At 41.3% G+C, this 15863-nt stretch overlaps 1 protein-coding gene across 2 annotated transcripts in view; it reads left to right on the forward strand.

Annotated features, from left to right (window-relative positions):
• The window catches only part of ENPP3 (ectonucleotide pyrophosphatase/phosphodiesterase 3), a 221176-nt gene that overhangs the window by 121593 nt on the left and 83720 nt on the right, over positions 1–15863 (forward strand). For both annotated transcript variants that reach the window (XM_073575819.1, XM_073575820.1), the window contains exons 12-14: positions 3289–3397; positions 3810–3941; positions 12874–12905. In XM_073575819.1, the coding sequence (XP_073431920.1) occupies positions 3289–3397; positions 3810–3941; positions 12874–12905 (273 nt within the window). The remainder of the gene's footprint in view (positions 1–3288; positions 3398–3809; positions 3942–12873; positions 12906–15863) is intronic.

Below are 15863 nucleotides of genomic sequence, written 5' to 3' on the forward strand. Positions count from 1 at the left end.
CTGCCTGCTTCTTCCCTAAATAGTTTTTGCATAATTTCGAGGTGTGCTTTGGGTCATTGTCCTGTTGTAGGATGAAATAGGCTCCTAACATGCGCTGTCCACAGGGTATGGCATGGAGTGGCAAAATGGAGTGATAGCCTTCCATTTTCAAAATCCCTTTTACCTTGTACAAATCTCCCACTTTACCAGCACCAAAGCAACCCCAGGCAATCACATTACCTCTACCATGCTTGACAGATGGCGTCAGGCACTCTTCCAGCATCTTTTCAGTTGTTCTGCATCTCACAAATTTTCTTCTGTGTGATCCAAACACCTCAAACTTGGATTCGTCTGTCCTTAACACTTTTTTCCAATCTTCCTCTGTCCAATGTCTGTGTTCTTTTGCCCATATAAATCTTTTCCTTTTATTAGCCAGTCTCAGATATGGCTTTTTCTTTGCCACTCTGCCCTGAAGGCCAGCATCCTGGAGTCGCCTCTTCACTTTAGATGTTGACACTTGCGTTTTGTGTGTACTATTTAATGAAGCTGCCAGTTGCGGACCTGTGAGGCGTCGATTTCTCAAACTTCAGACTCTATTGTACTTGTCTTGTTGCTCAGTTGTGCAGCGGGGCCTCCCAATTCTCTTTCTACTCTGGTTAGAGCCTGTTTGTGCTCTCCTCTGAAGGGAGTAGAACACACCGTTATAGGAAATCTTCAGTTTCTTGGCAATTTCTAGCATTGAATAACCTTCATTTCTAAGAACAAGAAAAGACTGTCGAGTTTCACATAAAAGTTCTTTTTTTCTGGCCATTTTCAGAGTTTAATAGAACCAACAAATGTAATGCTCCAGATTCTCAACTAGCTCAAAGAAAGGTCAGGTTTATAGCTTTCCTAATCAGCCAAACTGTTTTCAGCTGTGCTAACATACTTACACAAAGGTTTTCAAGGGTATTCTATCCATCCATTAGCCTTCTTACATAGTTAGCAAACACAGAGTACCATAGGAATACTGGAGGGATGGTTGTTGGAAATGGGCCTCTATACACCTATGAAGATACTGCATTACAAACCAGACGTTTGCAGTTAGAATAGTCATTTACCACATTAACAATGTATAGAGTGTATTTCTGAATCATTTAATGTTAGCTTTATTGGAAAAAACTGTGCTTTTCCTTCAAAAATAAGGACATTTCTAAGTGACCCTAAACCTTTGAACGGTAGTGTAAGTGATTATATGTAAGTGATTATATGACTTTATTCTTTGGGTCAGTGCGATTACAGTGATACCAAATTTATATTGTTTTTTATGTTTTGCTATCACAAAACAAGTTTTTTCATCACGAAATTTTGAGAGCTATAAGTTTTCTATATTTCTGTTGACAAAATAATTTGAGGGCTTATTTTTTGCAGGACTGGTTGATGTTTCAATTGGTACTATTTTCAGTCACATAACATTTTTTGATTGCTTTCTATTCAGATTCAGAGGCAGAATGAACAAAAAAAACAGCTTTGTTAGGGTCAGTACGATTAGAGTGATTACGATTACAGTGATACCACATTTATATAATTTTTTATGTTTTGCCACTTTTACACAATAAAAACTATTTTATAGAAAAAAATAATTTGTTTTTGCATCACTTTATTCTGAGAGCTATAACTTTTTTTTATTTTTCCACTTATGGAACTGTATGGTGGCTTGTTTTTTGCAAGACACATGACGTTTTTAGTGGTACCATTTTTATTTTTATTTGACTTTTGATCATGTTTTATTCCATTTTATTTTTTTGCTTGGTGGTATGATGGAAAAAGTATAGATTTAGGTGTGCTTTTTTTTTACGGTGTGCACTATAGTGGTTAACTAGTGTGTCACTTTTATAGGTAGGTTCATTACGGACTCAACAATACCAAATTTGTGTACTTTTTTGTTTTTACATAAATATACCTATTGGTTTTATATTTTTTTCCGTTTTTAGTTTATGTTGTAATGTTACATATTTTAATTTTTTTTTTTACTTAGTTCCTGTATGAGACTTCAATTTTTATTTTTTTGATCACTGGTCTCATGCATTGCAATGCATGCGACCTGACAACTTTACATTCAGATCACCTGTGACCGCCCTTATGGACCCTTATACTTGAGTGAGTGATTTTGACCTGTGAAACAGAAAAAAAACTTAAAACCCAAAAACCGATATGTCTACGGTTTATTTTTTGCGGTTCAAAAAAACCCATGGATGTGCGAGTTTGTCGTGTTCACTTGAACTGTAGTTCAAAGTTCAGTTCAGAAAGCAAACATCACCTCGAACCTGAACAATGGGAACCTAACTTTTGGTGGTTTAAAATGGCTGTAAAATGGTCATAGTTAGGGCTATGGAGCTGCAAAAGGAAGTTTGTGTTTTTTGGCTTTTTTTTAGGGCACTGACTTTAAAAGAACATTGAATGAAAAAAAATCTAGAACCATGGGACAGAAGACGGTGTAGGTGTAGGTGGAAGAGACGGAGGAGGAGGTAGCCAACACTGTTTTTGCATTTTTGTTTTAATTTTGTTTTCCTTTGGCCACAAAATTAAACGAATGGCAAATAGAGTATAACAATGGACAGGTGAGGCAGGCTAGTACCTCCAAGGAATAAAAGGCTAGCTCAGGCTATGTGTCCAATTTGGAGACCCAGAAATTAAATGGGGCAGACCCATCACTTAGTACATGGAGAATTGTGGACATGTACTCTTCCACCATGTTGTTGTAACTCTGCCTCCTGCTAATACGGACTGTATCAGATGGTGGTACCATCTATCGTGGTGTGCTGAAAAAGTTTTGCCACATTTTAGCCATGCTAACACTGCCTTTTGAGGTGGTGGTGGTGCCCCAGCTACATTAGTGACTTCCTCCCCCTCTTCCTTGTTCTTCCACTTAGCCCCTGCTTTCAGTTCTTCTACAAACGTGGTATTCAGGCATTTTGTGATCTTGCTCCAGTGGGGATCCAGCAGGGTGACCACCGAATATTCAGCAGTGGTAACAATCTGTGAAACTTGGCGCTCTTGTCTAAGCCATGAAAATCTTGGAGAGAACACATAAGTGAAAAACGGACGTCTAAAGGAGGCCTAAGTATCACATTCTATGTATCCAATCTCACTTATGACTTCTTAGATCATAAGTAGAATAAAATTGTGATAGATATTACTCTACCTTAATAAATCTGAACTTGCTCTCTTTGTCTTTGACATGTAGTATCATAAGATGAGAAATACAATACAGTTGGAATTTCCAACAATGTTTTACAATTTAGTACCAATTTTATATTCATTTTTCAGGTGATTAAAGCCTTGATACGTGCTGACAAGACTTTAGAAATGCTAATGAATGGGCTGAAGCAAAGGAATCTTCATAACTGCGTGAACTTGATATTGGTCGCTGACCATGGTATTTATTCTTTCTCTGAAATTATGATTCCTACAGTTTTTGAGCTTGATTATACCACATTTGAGGCCAACATTCGACACATATCCTGGAAAATGTTCAGCATATATGATTAACATGAGCATGGACTATCATTTAATCAAGTGTATATCAAATGTTCTGGCAAATGTTTGCATGGTATAATTTTTAATTCCTTGTCTGAAATGCAAAAAACATCAACATGAAAACAAATGTTGTTCTTTTCTTCATGTGAATGAAGTAAGCAACTGTATAAGCATAGAGTTGTATACACCTAGGGAATACATGCGGTGGGCCATTTCGAACAGTTATGCAGGATGTAATACAAAAAACATAATTGAAACCTTGCATTGTGCCAATCTGAATTTATATATTTAAAATTTAAATTTTCTTTAAGGAATGGAGAAAACCTTTTGCGAACAGCTGGAGTTTATGACCGATTACTTTCCATCTATTGACTTTTTTTACCTGTATGATGGACCAGCAGCCCGTATTCGTGCCAGGAATATCCCTCAGGATTACTTTACCTGTAAGAGCAATGATTTGTTCAGAAAGTATTTATGATAAATGTGATGAATGTGATTATTTTGAAGAACTACAGTTATGGTCAACATTACCCTTAAAGGGGTTTTCCACTACCCTGACCATTTCGCCTCAATCAGCATGCTTGCTTCTAAAAAATAACAACACTTAGGCCGGGGTCACACTAACCAACGCAAAATACGGTCAGTATTTTACATGCGTAATACAGATGAATGGCCCCTAAACAGAGCTCCGTATGTCATCCGTAATCAAGGTGTGGTCACGTATTTTGCGCATGTAAGCATCCGTATGTAATCCGTATGTAATCCGTATGCTGAGATTTTCTCGCAGGCTTGCACAATGGACATATAATGGAGCCCTATGACAGGGTTTATAACAGAAACCAAAGAATAGATATAGACACATAGAATGCATATATATATATATATATGTATTCTATGTGTCTATATCTATTCTTTTGTTTCTTTATTAAACCTGTCAGTGTGAGTTTACTGTATAGCGCACTGAATTGCCGGCTTTGCTAAAAGACACCTGGTGTGTATTTCTCGCAAGTCACATGTGTGGTCCGTGTCTAATGCGTATTTTTTGCGCACCCATAGACTTGCATTGGCGTATTACGGGCGTAGTACGCTGACAATCGCAGCATGCTGCGATTGGCACGGAGCGTAGAATACGGATGAGAAATATACGGCTGGTGCGAGGGACCCCATAGAGAATCATTGGTCCGTGTCTAATGCGTGCTTTTAGCGCCTCTCACTCGGCCGTATTCCTCGCCAGTGTGACCCCGGCCTTATACTCGCCTCCAGTGCTGGAGTCGTTCCAGCGGCGTCTGCACTTGCTCTCCTGATATTTGTGTCACATTGTCTGCAGGACTCACGTAACATAACAAGCAGTGGCCACTTCACTTTACCCATCTTCAGATGAATCAAACATAAAAAAGAAGTGAGAGAGCAGCCAAACCTTTACTTTCTGTTGCTGTCTGATTCCTCTAAAGGCAGCGAGAGTGAAGCCAGCGCTGATTGGCTGCAGCGCTCGCGAGACATAACAATGTGATGCGATCCCCGAGAGAGCGAGTGCTGACACCACTATGAAGGCATCGGCACTGTAGGTAAACCTAAGTGTTGTTATTTTTCTCTGGGCAAACTTGCTGATTGAGAAAGTATTGTCCGAATAGTGGACAACCACGTTAACTGTTTTATTTGTAATTTTGCTCTAAAATGTTCTGATAAACCTCTAATTTCATTGTTTTTATGAGTTTAAGGCTTCCAGTCCCAGATACAACTAAGCAGCCCCACATTTTAAATCCTTCACCATGTTTCTTTGTAGGTAGGGTGCGTATCTATTTGTAAGTTTCTTTTCATAGTCTATAATAAGGATAACACTGTTATGCATTACCAAAGAGCTCCAGTTTGGTATTGTCATGATCCAGGCTGGGATCTGACAAGTAAATGGACAAAGTGAACTTTTTTCCTTTGGCTTGTTGCCAAAGTGGTGTGATTGCCCCCGGTGGCCATTAGAATTATTACACGTGATGTCGTTCATTCTAAGTTGCCCCGGTGGTGGTGAGCAGTAGTGCACTTTAGTTTCTTTGGTTTAATGTGCACGTAATTATAAATCATGTGTGAGACGCTATAAAAGAGACTCAGGTGTGTTCAATCACTGTTGGTGATATTGTGAGTTAGTCATTCTCAAGAGAGCCTGGGTGAAAGAAGGAGCTGAATGAGAGTCCTGGACAGCCCAGCCTGAGGGGTTGAGTCAGTTATGGAGTCTGCATGGAGGGCTGGCATGGCGTGGTGGAGTTGCAGTTTATGGTGTCAGCAGGAGGTGCTTGCATGGCTTGGTGGAGTGGCGACGATGGTGAGAGTTGCACTCAGCATGCTGGACTTGGTTGCTGAAAACTGGACTCAAGCATGCTGGACTTTTTGGCAGAAGCTGGACTCATCTTTGGGACTCTTTTTACTGGGCAGCTGCAACTGGTGGTGGACTCTGCTCCAAGGCTGCAATATGGTGATGGATCCAGTTATGGTGATGGATCCGGGTGGAGGAGAAGATGCACGCAGGTGGTGGGCTCTGTTGCTAGGAGCATATGCAACAGAGCAAAGCTAAGTGGTGTTCCCCCTGTATTGTTATTTTTCCTTGTGTGTGTTTAATGCAGTGGGGGGATTAGTTTCCGCACCGACCAATTCCCTAGTGAGGGTTTAGGGTCAGGGTGAGTCAGGGTTTTAAGGTTCCTGTGCGTCGCCCGGTGCAGAAGCGGCATAGGGAACGTTAGGAGTGCAGGGACACTGGCTCAGGGGAGTACAGGAGGTCTCAACGGCCCTATTCCCTATCGCAGGGCCAACCATTGTTAATGTTACCCAGGTTTCCCCTTTATTATTTAAATTCGCCTTACTGGAGGCGGGGTTTCCAGACTATTGTATAAATACGTGTAATACCTAAATTCGCCAGTTGGAGACGGTGTATCCAGCTGCACGTCTTATTATTTAAATTCGCCCCACTGGAGGCAGTGTATCCAGGGTCATGTGTGTCATATGGGTTCGCCTTGCGGTACTCGCTGCGTCCAGACACACGTGACCGTGACATGTATTATCTGTCCACGGAATTTTTCCAAAAAATGGCAGAATCCTTAAAACTGCTAATTTAGGCCAGATTTTTGCTGGATACTTGGGGCTTTTATACTTTCATTAGTAGCTATTATGTTAGCTGCCCATTGTATTCTTAAAAAACAAAAGTCATGTACAAGTGATAAGTACTCTTTAAGCAATGAGGTTCTCTTTGGCTTTCAAAATTCTTTGGATTTTATAAGTGGGTTCTTTGACACATTTTGATACAACTTTTTTAGGCTAGTTTCACACTAGCGTTTTGGAGCGCAGCGACGGCCTGCGCACGGCCGCCGCTAAGCCCCGCCCCCTGCCGCGCCTCCGCCGGTAGCTCCGCCTACCAGCGCATGACGCTGCATGCGTCCCCTATCTCTATCACTGGGGCGCAGGCCGTGCGCAGTATGCGTTTGGCGGCGCATGCGCCTTTTTGATGGTGCGCCGGTGCAACCAAACTGCAGCAGGTTGCGTTTGTCGCAGGTCGGCGCACCGTCAAAAAGGCGCATGCGCCACCAAACGCATACTGCGCACGGCCTGCGCCCCCAATGATAGAGATAGGGGACGCAGGGCGCATGCAGCGTCATGCGCCGGTAGGTGGAGCTACCGGCGGAGGCGCGGCAGGGGGCGGGGCTTAGCGGCGGCCGTGCGCAGGCCGTCGCTGCGCTCCAAAACGCTAGTGTGAAACTAGCCTAAGAGTTCACTCATCAATGCATCTCTTTCTGAAAGATTCCACCACACCACATTCTGAAAGATTCTTAAAAATTCTATTAGTATCAAACTTATTGAAGACATTTCAAAATATTGAAGTTATGATGTCAATGCTTTTTGATATAGTTGTGCACCTTTTAGTAAATGCCTTCTCAAACTTTTTATTCTCGGACTTTATACGATAGACCAAAATGATTCTTGGACCTCTCCATTTGTGGTAGAAGTCCATGCCAAAACTCAAAATATTGTTTAAATTACTTTTCATTTGTCTGATGAGCTATGTAAAACAATACAATAAATAGCAAATTAGTTAATAATGTAACTAAACCAGAGGATACTCATATTAAACAAAGAATTGTCCAGTTTATTTCTACTTTGGTGAATACTTCTTCTCCACGTAAGCCCCTCCAATAACTTTGGGTGACTTACTGGTAAGGCTAACCTCACATCTTGAGAAGCCCTACTTTAGATTGCTTGGTGATAGAAGCTTTTCAGCTCTGCTCATATAACTCTTGTCTTTTCTATTGTGAACACGTAACAGGGAATAAACTTTTCTTTAAAAAAGGACCTTTTAGCAAATTTGTCACGTTGAACTGGACATTCTATTTAATAGCGTCTGTAGAGTGGAGTACAACTTTTTTAAAAAAAGTTACTTCTCCCTTACAGAGATATTAGCATTCAAAGTATTTACAGTAGTATGTCACCTAATTTGTTAACTTTTTATGTCAAGTGGGTTTTATCAGATAGTTTTCACTGGGGACATGTACTTCTCCCTGTATGATGCTTACCAATCATAAGAAGGCAGCAGCACAAGAATATGTCTCCACCTTAGTTTGGAGGAAGTTTTTCAGTGTTTGATATGTATAACAGATAGCCATGATATCCTGGTGTAACCTCCCGCATGACTAAAAAGCACAGGTGACTAATAGCTTTCAGATAAGGTCCTTGTGGGGGAAAGCGGAAGCACATCTGAGTTTAGATATGTCACATTACAAACCATTCTGCCAGTTTTCCCTGTTCATAGCATGGTAACCTTTGCTACGGTGCTTCTCTCCCATGCTGCCTTTGCAGATATGTGTTAGCATTCACACTAATGTCTGTTGTGCTCAACATGTATTAGATCTGCATCACAGGCACGCTGGTGTGAGCGTGGAATGACGAGCTTCCTACCAGAAACTGTCAAATGCCGCTGTCAGATTGACAGTGGGATTTAACAGGTTAACAGCCACAGGATCATGGCTGATAAAGGCACATTAAAATCAAGGAATCGGCATATGATGTACCAGTACATCATATGTCGGCAAGCGCTTAAGGCTTGGGTTACACCTGTAGCATGGCCAAAGTTTGTTGGGTGTTGTGGTTACAAGTGATTAGGATAACATTGCCACCCTCAAACTACTGCAACTGCGACAAACCCATCAGAAAAAATCTGACATGGTTGTACTTCTTGCAACTTGCTTGTTGCGTTCACAGTAGTATAGGGGTTGCAGTGCGACACCATTAACTTGTATTGCACTACGACGTAGCAGCGATACCTACTGTACCTAGCTTTAGTTGTGCAACAAGTGTTGTGGCCAAAGTCATTGTTTATCCCCAGTTTAAATGTCTGAGCATTTCTTTGCATTCTTTTTAAATATCTGATGTTAGTACAATATGAACTGACTTTGCATCAAAGTGCACATGTTCAGAAAGAGCCAACAGCCCTTTTGTCAACTAAAATGCTCTTTACAGGGAACCTGACATATGATACATGCTGCCTAATCTGAGGGCAGCATGTATCAGGCACTGGCTGTATTTTCTTAGCCAGGCATGTTTGACTATGAAACGTTGTGGCGTTTCTGAGTAAAACATACTTTAATAGCTATCGGAGACCAAGACCGTGCTATGGATTAGTCGGACAGGCGAGTCCCCAGGTGGCTTATCCCCGTCCACTGCCCTGTATTGACAGATCTCTGCGTATACATGCTCATAGGCAGAGATCTATCAATCCAGGGGAGCGGGTGGGGAGAAGCTGCCGGGGACCTGCCTATCCAACTAGTCTACAGAGCGGTTATAAAAGTATGTTTCTTTTTTAAATGCTGTAGTGTTGCAGAGTCAAACTTATGCTTCCCACAGATTAGGCAGCATATATCAGGTATCAGGCTCTCTTGAAAGTATAGGGCTTAAAAAAATGTAAGTTATACGCAACTTCTTTTCCAAAACTGAGCATATGAATATTAGTGTGAACATTTTACGAGGAAGCTGCACATTTCACCTTTTTGCATTGCAAAATTGCGCCACACATCTGCAGCATACTGTATATTGATATGCTGTGGATCTAAAACTTGGAACTTAGCGTTAAAGTTGAAGAATGGACGTCTATTTTAGTCTCGCCTATACAGCACAGGAAAGTAAGCCTACAAAAAATATATGTATAGCTAAAAATAGAATTCTAAATATACAGTAAGTTTATTGAAAACAATTATTAGAAAGCAAGTAATAAAAATCGGGGAAATACTAGAGGGCGACAAGTACAGCAGGAGTTGATACAAGTATCACATGCAATTCAATACTGTATGTATAAATGGTGATAAACAGTTTGAAAAAATGCATGAAATGTGGAAGAATGGCAGGTAATACAGTAAGTATATAACCAATTCTTGAAAATATGTCCAAGAAAAGATATGCACAGCAAAGTTAAATAATGGGCGTACATGTAATTAGCTGCAGTAGCAAAATCAAACAGCGTTAAAACAAGAACCAGAGTCATACTTGCCCATGTACTTCTGCTGAAATGGCAACAGCCCCAATGTGCGATTTGGTGCAAGGTTTTGTCAGGACAGGAAAGTAAAAAAGTATAATTACATAGTAACATAGTAATAACAAAGTGGGTGTATCCATAACTGCTTACAAATACCGTCACTCATAACACCCCTGACAAACAGCTGATTTCCAGAATAGCTAGGGAATAGAGCAGCATCCTATGAATCTTAGGTCTTCTAAAGACTAACCTCATCAACCACAATATTTAACTTCATGGAGTGGTCCCATGAACAAAAGTTCTGTTTAATCATTGGATAATGGAAAATTAAGCATTTTAACTTTTGTGTTTAAAGACAAAATGTTTCTGTGCAGAGAGAAACTTTAGGCTGTGTGCCCACGTAAGCGTTTTTTTCGCTTTTTTTAAGTGTTTTTTTCCATGCAAAGATGCTTAAAAAACGCCTACATTAAGCATCCCATTCTTATAATGCCTTCTGCAATATTGTGCACATGATGCATTTTTTTCCGCAAAAAAAACGCATCGCGGAAAAAAACGCAGCATTTTCATTAGTTTTGCAGAAAAAAAGCGCATTTCCAACTATATTCAATAAGAATGTGGATGTTCCGGAAAAAAATGCGCAAAAAACGTGCAAAAAAAAAAAGGCGATAAAAATGCGAAAAATAAAAATGCGTATTTCCTGAGAAGGAATCAGGTTTGCTCAGGAAATTTCTGCATACATTGGGCACATAGCCTTAATGGTGCCAGCATTGATAGGTCATTTAACTGCTGTTTGTATTGATCCAAAAGAAGTAGTGAGGATAAAAAATATTCATTACTGATGCCACTGTTAGCAGCTATGCCACGCTAATGATGTTACTCTTCCCTGCCTGTTCCCTAAGTAGTGATCAAAGATGTTACAGCAGTTGACATTTGAGCTCATTTCAATAAATCACACCAGTGCAGTACAAAGTGCTCAGTGCCCAGACTTGACACCGTTTTTTCAGTGTTATTTTGCTGTTGAGCTCATTGTACTTTAATTTTGTTCATATCCTCCTTCCCTTCTTCTGTGGGATTGTTACAAGAAGCATGTTCTGACCAGAAGCTACCTCTGCATGTCAAGTACAGACAGTTACACAGGACACATCAGGGGCATCGAGATACGTTTGTCTCTGCACTACAACATATTTTTAACCACACCCAACTGTGAAAATGCTTTATTTTTACATTATACATCAATTTAGTCAGCATTTTTCTTGTGGGACAACCTTTTAATAATTTAACCCCTTTCCGACGTGTAGCGTAATAGTACGCTGATGTCGAACTTCCCCTGTTTGGTGTGGGCTCCAGCACTGAGCCCGCACCTTTCCAGGCACATGACAGCTGATCTATACAGCTGATATATGCCTGCAACAGCCGTGGGTGAAATCGTGATCCACCCGCGGCTGTTAACTGCTGCTGTGAATCTCTAAAAGTGGCATTTAACTCGCTCTTACAGGAAATGCATCACTAATCCTGCCCATCGGTGATCCCGTCATCGGATCGCGGGTCGCCGATGGGTCGGCATGAAAGCCATATGTCTGCCGCAGACCTCTATGGTTGTCATTGCCAGGTTGCTATGAATGTCGCCCCATGGTCGGTGTACATAGCAAGTGAGCATTTCTGCTACACACAGGCGATCTAATCATCATCTGTGTGTAGCAGAGGCAATCAAAGTATTGCAGCTTCTAGTTTCCATGGAGACTATTGAAGCATGCAAAAAGTAAAAAGAAAATGTTTTTAAAAATATATTAAAAATAAAATATATAAAAGTTCAAATCACCCCCCCTTTAGCCCCATTCAAAATAAAACAATAAAAAAATCAAATATACACATATTTGATAATGCCGATTTGCCTGATCTATCATTAAAAATAAAAGAATTAACCCGATCGCTAAACAGCTTAACAAGAAAAAAATTAACTCCAGAGTTACGTTTTTTTTTTTTGGTCACTGTTCAAAATGACCTGGAGAATCATAATGGCAGGTCAGTTTTAGCATTTAGTGAACATGGTAAAAAACATCAACAGTGGAATTGCACTTTTTTTGCAATTTCACTACACTTGGAATTTTTTTTCCCATTTTCCAGTACACAATATGTTAAAACCAATGTCGTTGTTCAAAAATACAACTTGTTCAGCAAAAAGCAAGCCCTCACATGGCCATGTTGACGGAAAAATAAAAAAATTATGGCTCGAGTTTCCCTTCTCTCCTATATTTGAAGGAAAGAGGGGGCAAACAATCACTAGGCTCTTTATAGTAAGTAAAAAGGAATATACGGTATGTGCGTCACCGTGTAATATGTGGGAAGCAGCTCAAATCCAAAACCACTTCAATCTCAAGCGACTGCTGACCATCGTTAATAGTAGTGCAAAATAAGAAGGTCTGGATTGGAAAGGCGTTCATAAACTTATTAAAAGATTTGTCGCATTTGATTAAAAAGGATTAAAATGATCCATGATAGGAGGAGATAAAGTTACTCTGATGCGTTTCTGGCACTGCTGCCCTTAGTCATAAAGTATCATACTCTATGACTAAGGCCGACAACGCCTGAAACGCCTCAGGGTAACTTTATCTCCTCCTATCATGGATCATTTTAATCCTTTTTAATCAAATGGAATAAAGCATTTTTTGTGCACACCTTTCCAATCTGAACCTTCTTCTTTTGTACTTGGCTCTTTACACTTTAGAAACTAGCCTAATTTTTGGTGTTTGATACCTGCTCTCTGTTTGACTTTTTCTGACTGTATGCTATGTCAGTGTCGAAAAAGTTTAAAATATTTATGGTGTATTAATAGGATAAACAATAACGTGTTTTTTTTCTAACCTTTTTGACAGTTGATTCTCAAGGAGTTGTAAATAACCTTACCGTAAGTATGCTCACACTCAGTTTGGTACATGCAGAAGGTTTTGTAGCAGTGTTACCAATCTGGGTGAACGTTTTCTGGTGAACGTAAAAAAATGAAAGTCTAACATTCAAAAAAAATCGTACCAAAATTTCAAATAATGATCATCTTTCCAACTCACTTCAGTGGTGCTCCACAATTTATAAAGGTGATATAGTGCATAGATACTTTGTTAATAGAAGACAGAAATTTGTGGTACTCGCCAAAGTGTTAAACTGTAACAAGCATTATTCCAAAGGCATAAAAACAAGGCGGGGAGGAGAGGAGTTGTGGAATCCCATATGGACAACAGCCGTTTCGCACTGTGTACATGCTTCTTCCTGGTCTTGATGGAGCAGGGATTCAGAACCAGGAAGTAGTAGGTGCGAAACGATTGTTGTCCGTATAAGGTTTCACTACTCCTTTCCTCCCCTCTTTGCTATCATGCCTTTGGAATTAAGCTTGTAATGTTTTAATGCTTTTGCAAGTGCCAAAAATTTCTCTCTTCTATTTAAAAAAATCACAGGTGGCAAATTTTTTTTCTGAACAAATTGGAATGCCATAATAAATGAAAGCGAATATTAACACTCACTATGAACTGTAAAAATAACAAAACATGTATCTATCCATTTTTTTATGGTATCTAGAAAAAGTACCTTATTTTTCCTGACTGTCTCTTATTTTTAAATGGTTGGAAACTCTGCTTTGCAGATAGCTCCTGTTGTAGTATCAGTAAATGCCACAAGATGTCACATTACTGTAAGAGCTAAAAGCATATTGGATTCGCCAAGATTCTGCAACCTCATTAAATAATATCACTCATACTGAACAATTTAGTTAAATTAGTTTGTCACTTGTCAAAACTTTTGAACTCTAGAAAATGTTTGCCAGATTGTTTCTATGGAAGGCTGCTGTAGTTTTTATGTGTAGTTTTTGGGTGTATATGAAAACTGAGATAAACCCTCATTACCATGCTTTCAAAATGCATGATGAACTGAGGGTATGCGCTTGCGTCTAGTGATGAACGAGTATACTTGTTGCTCGTGTTTTCCCATCCTCTGAGTATTTTGGCGTGCTAAGAGATTTAGCTTGTGTCGACGCAGCTGCATAATTTGCGGCTGCTGGACAGGCTGAACACATGTGAGCATACCTCCCAACCATCCCAGATCTGGCGGGGCAGTCCTGATTTTGACCCCCCTCCCGCGAGCCTGTTTTTCCTGCATTGCACTGAACCGCCACGCCCTCCCCATGAACCGATACCATCTTCGCCCTCCCAGAGAGACCCACCGGCCACCGGAGCCCCTCACTGATAAATCCCAGCAATGAGGTCGCTGGGCTACTCTGCGCACACATGACCTATGATGAGGTCACAGGAGGGGAGGAGTCAGGGGTCACATGATCAGGGTCCTCGGCCCGAGGCTCCTGATCATGTGACCTCTGACTCCTCCCCTCCTGTGACCTCATCACAGGTCCTGTGCGCACAGCCCTCTATGTATGCAGGACTCTGCTGTGCTGGTTGTCATCGTGCTGGATGAGGGAAGTTTATGTGTGGGGTCAGGGGGGTTTACAGGGTGGATGTAGCAGGGCTGTGTATACAAGGTGCATGGAGCAGAGCCACGCGTGTGCGAGGTGTACGGAGCGGAGCCACACCTGTGCAAAGTGTGCGGAGCGGAGCTACGCGTGTACGAGGTGTATGGAGCGGAGATGTGTACGGAGTGGAGCCGTGCATGTACGAGGTGTGCGGAGCCACGTGCGTACGGAGCGGAATTGTGTGTGTACAGGTTGTATGGAGTGGAGCCACGTGTGTACGAGGCATTCGAAATGGAGCCCTGTGTGTGTGAAGTGTGCAGAGCAGAGCCGTGTATGGAGCGGAGCCGCGTGTGTATGAGGTGTATGAAGCAAAGCCGCATGTGTACAAGGTTTACGGAGTGGAGCCATGTGTGTACAAGGTGTACAGAGCATGGCCGCATGTGTATGAGGTTTATGGAGTGGAGCCATGTGTGTACTGAGTGAAGCCATGTGTGTCCGAAGTGTGCGGAGCCGTGTGTACGAGGCATACAAAGCGGAACCGTGTGTGTATTGAGGTGTGCGGAGCCATGCGTGTACAAGGTGTATGGTATGGAGCATTCATACCTCCCAACCGTCCCCGATCCAGCGGGACAGTCCCGATTTTGAGAGAGAGTCTGCCCCACTGTCCCGGCCGGGAGCTTACTTTTCCCGCAGACACAGGAGTACACGGCAGAGCCCAGAGGAGCACTTTAAAACTCGCAGGTGACGTTCTACCCGAAGTGACGTGCTGACCGCAAATGAGGTAATTTCAGGAGGAGATTGTGACGGAACCATGGAGGCACTTCAGGGAATGCTTCAGGTCCATCACTGTGTCCTCCTCTGACAGCGGGATTGCCTTGGAATCAGGGATGCCGGCCATGTGAGTGGATCATGATATGTCCTGCACCGGGAGGCTCAGGTGGGCATTACAATGGGAGCTGGGCTGCTATAGTATCTTTATAGAATCTTTCTTTCTCACTCTGTTTCTTTCTCTCGCTCTGTTCTTTCTTTTGCTCTCTGTTCTCTTTCTTTCCCCTCTTTCTTTCTCTCTCTCTGTTCTTTCTTTCTTTCCCATCTTTCTTTCTTTCTCTCTCTCTGTTCTTTCCTTCTTTCCTCTCTTTCTTTATCGCTCTCTGTTCTTCCGCTCTCTGTTTTTTCTTTCTTTCTCTCTCTTTGTTCTTTCTTTCCCTTCTTTCTTTCTCTGTTCTTTCTTTCCCTCTTCCTCTCTGTTCTTTCTTTCCCCTCTTTCTTTTTTTTTCTCTCTGTTCATTTTTCTGTCCACTCTTTCTTTCCACTCTTTCTTTCTCTCTGTTCTTTTTCTTTCTTTCTTCTTTCTCTCTGTTCTTTCTTCCTCTCTTTATTTCTCTCTGTTCTTTCTTTCCCCTCTTTCTTTCT

Source organism: Dendrobates tinctorius, unplaced genomic scaffold (assembly GCF_039654945.1).
Source record: "Dendrobates tinctorius isolate UK_male_01 unplaced genomic scaffold, ASM3965494v1 ptg000046l, whole genome shotgun sequence".
Classification (NCBI taxonomy): Eukaryota; Metazoa; Chordata; class Amphibia; order Anura; family Dendrobatidae; genus Dendrobates; species Dendrobates tinctorius.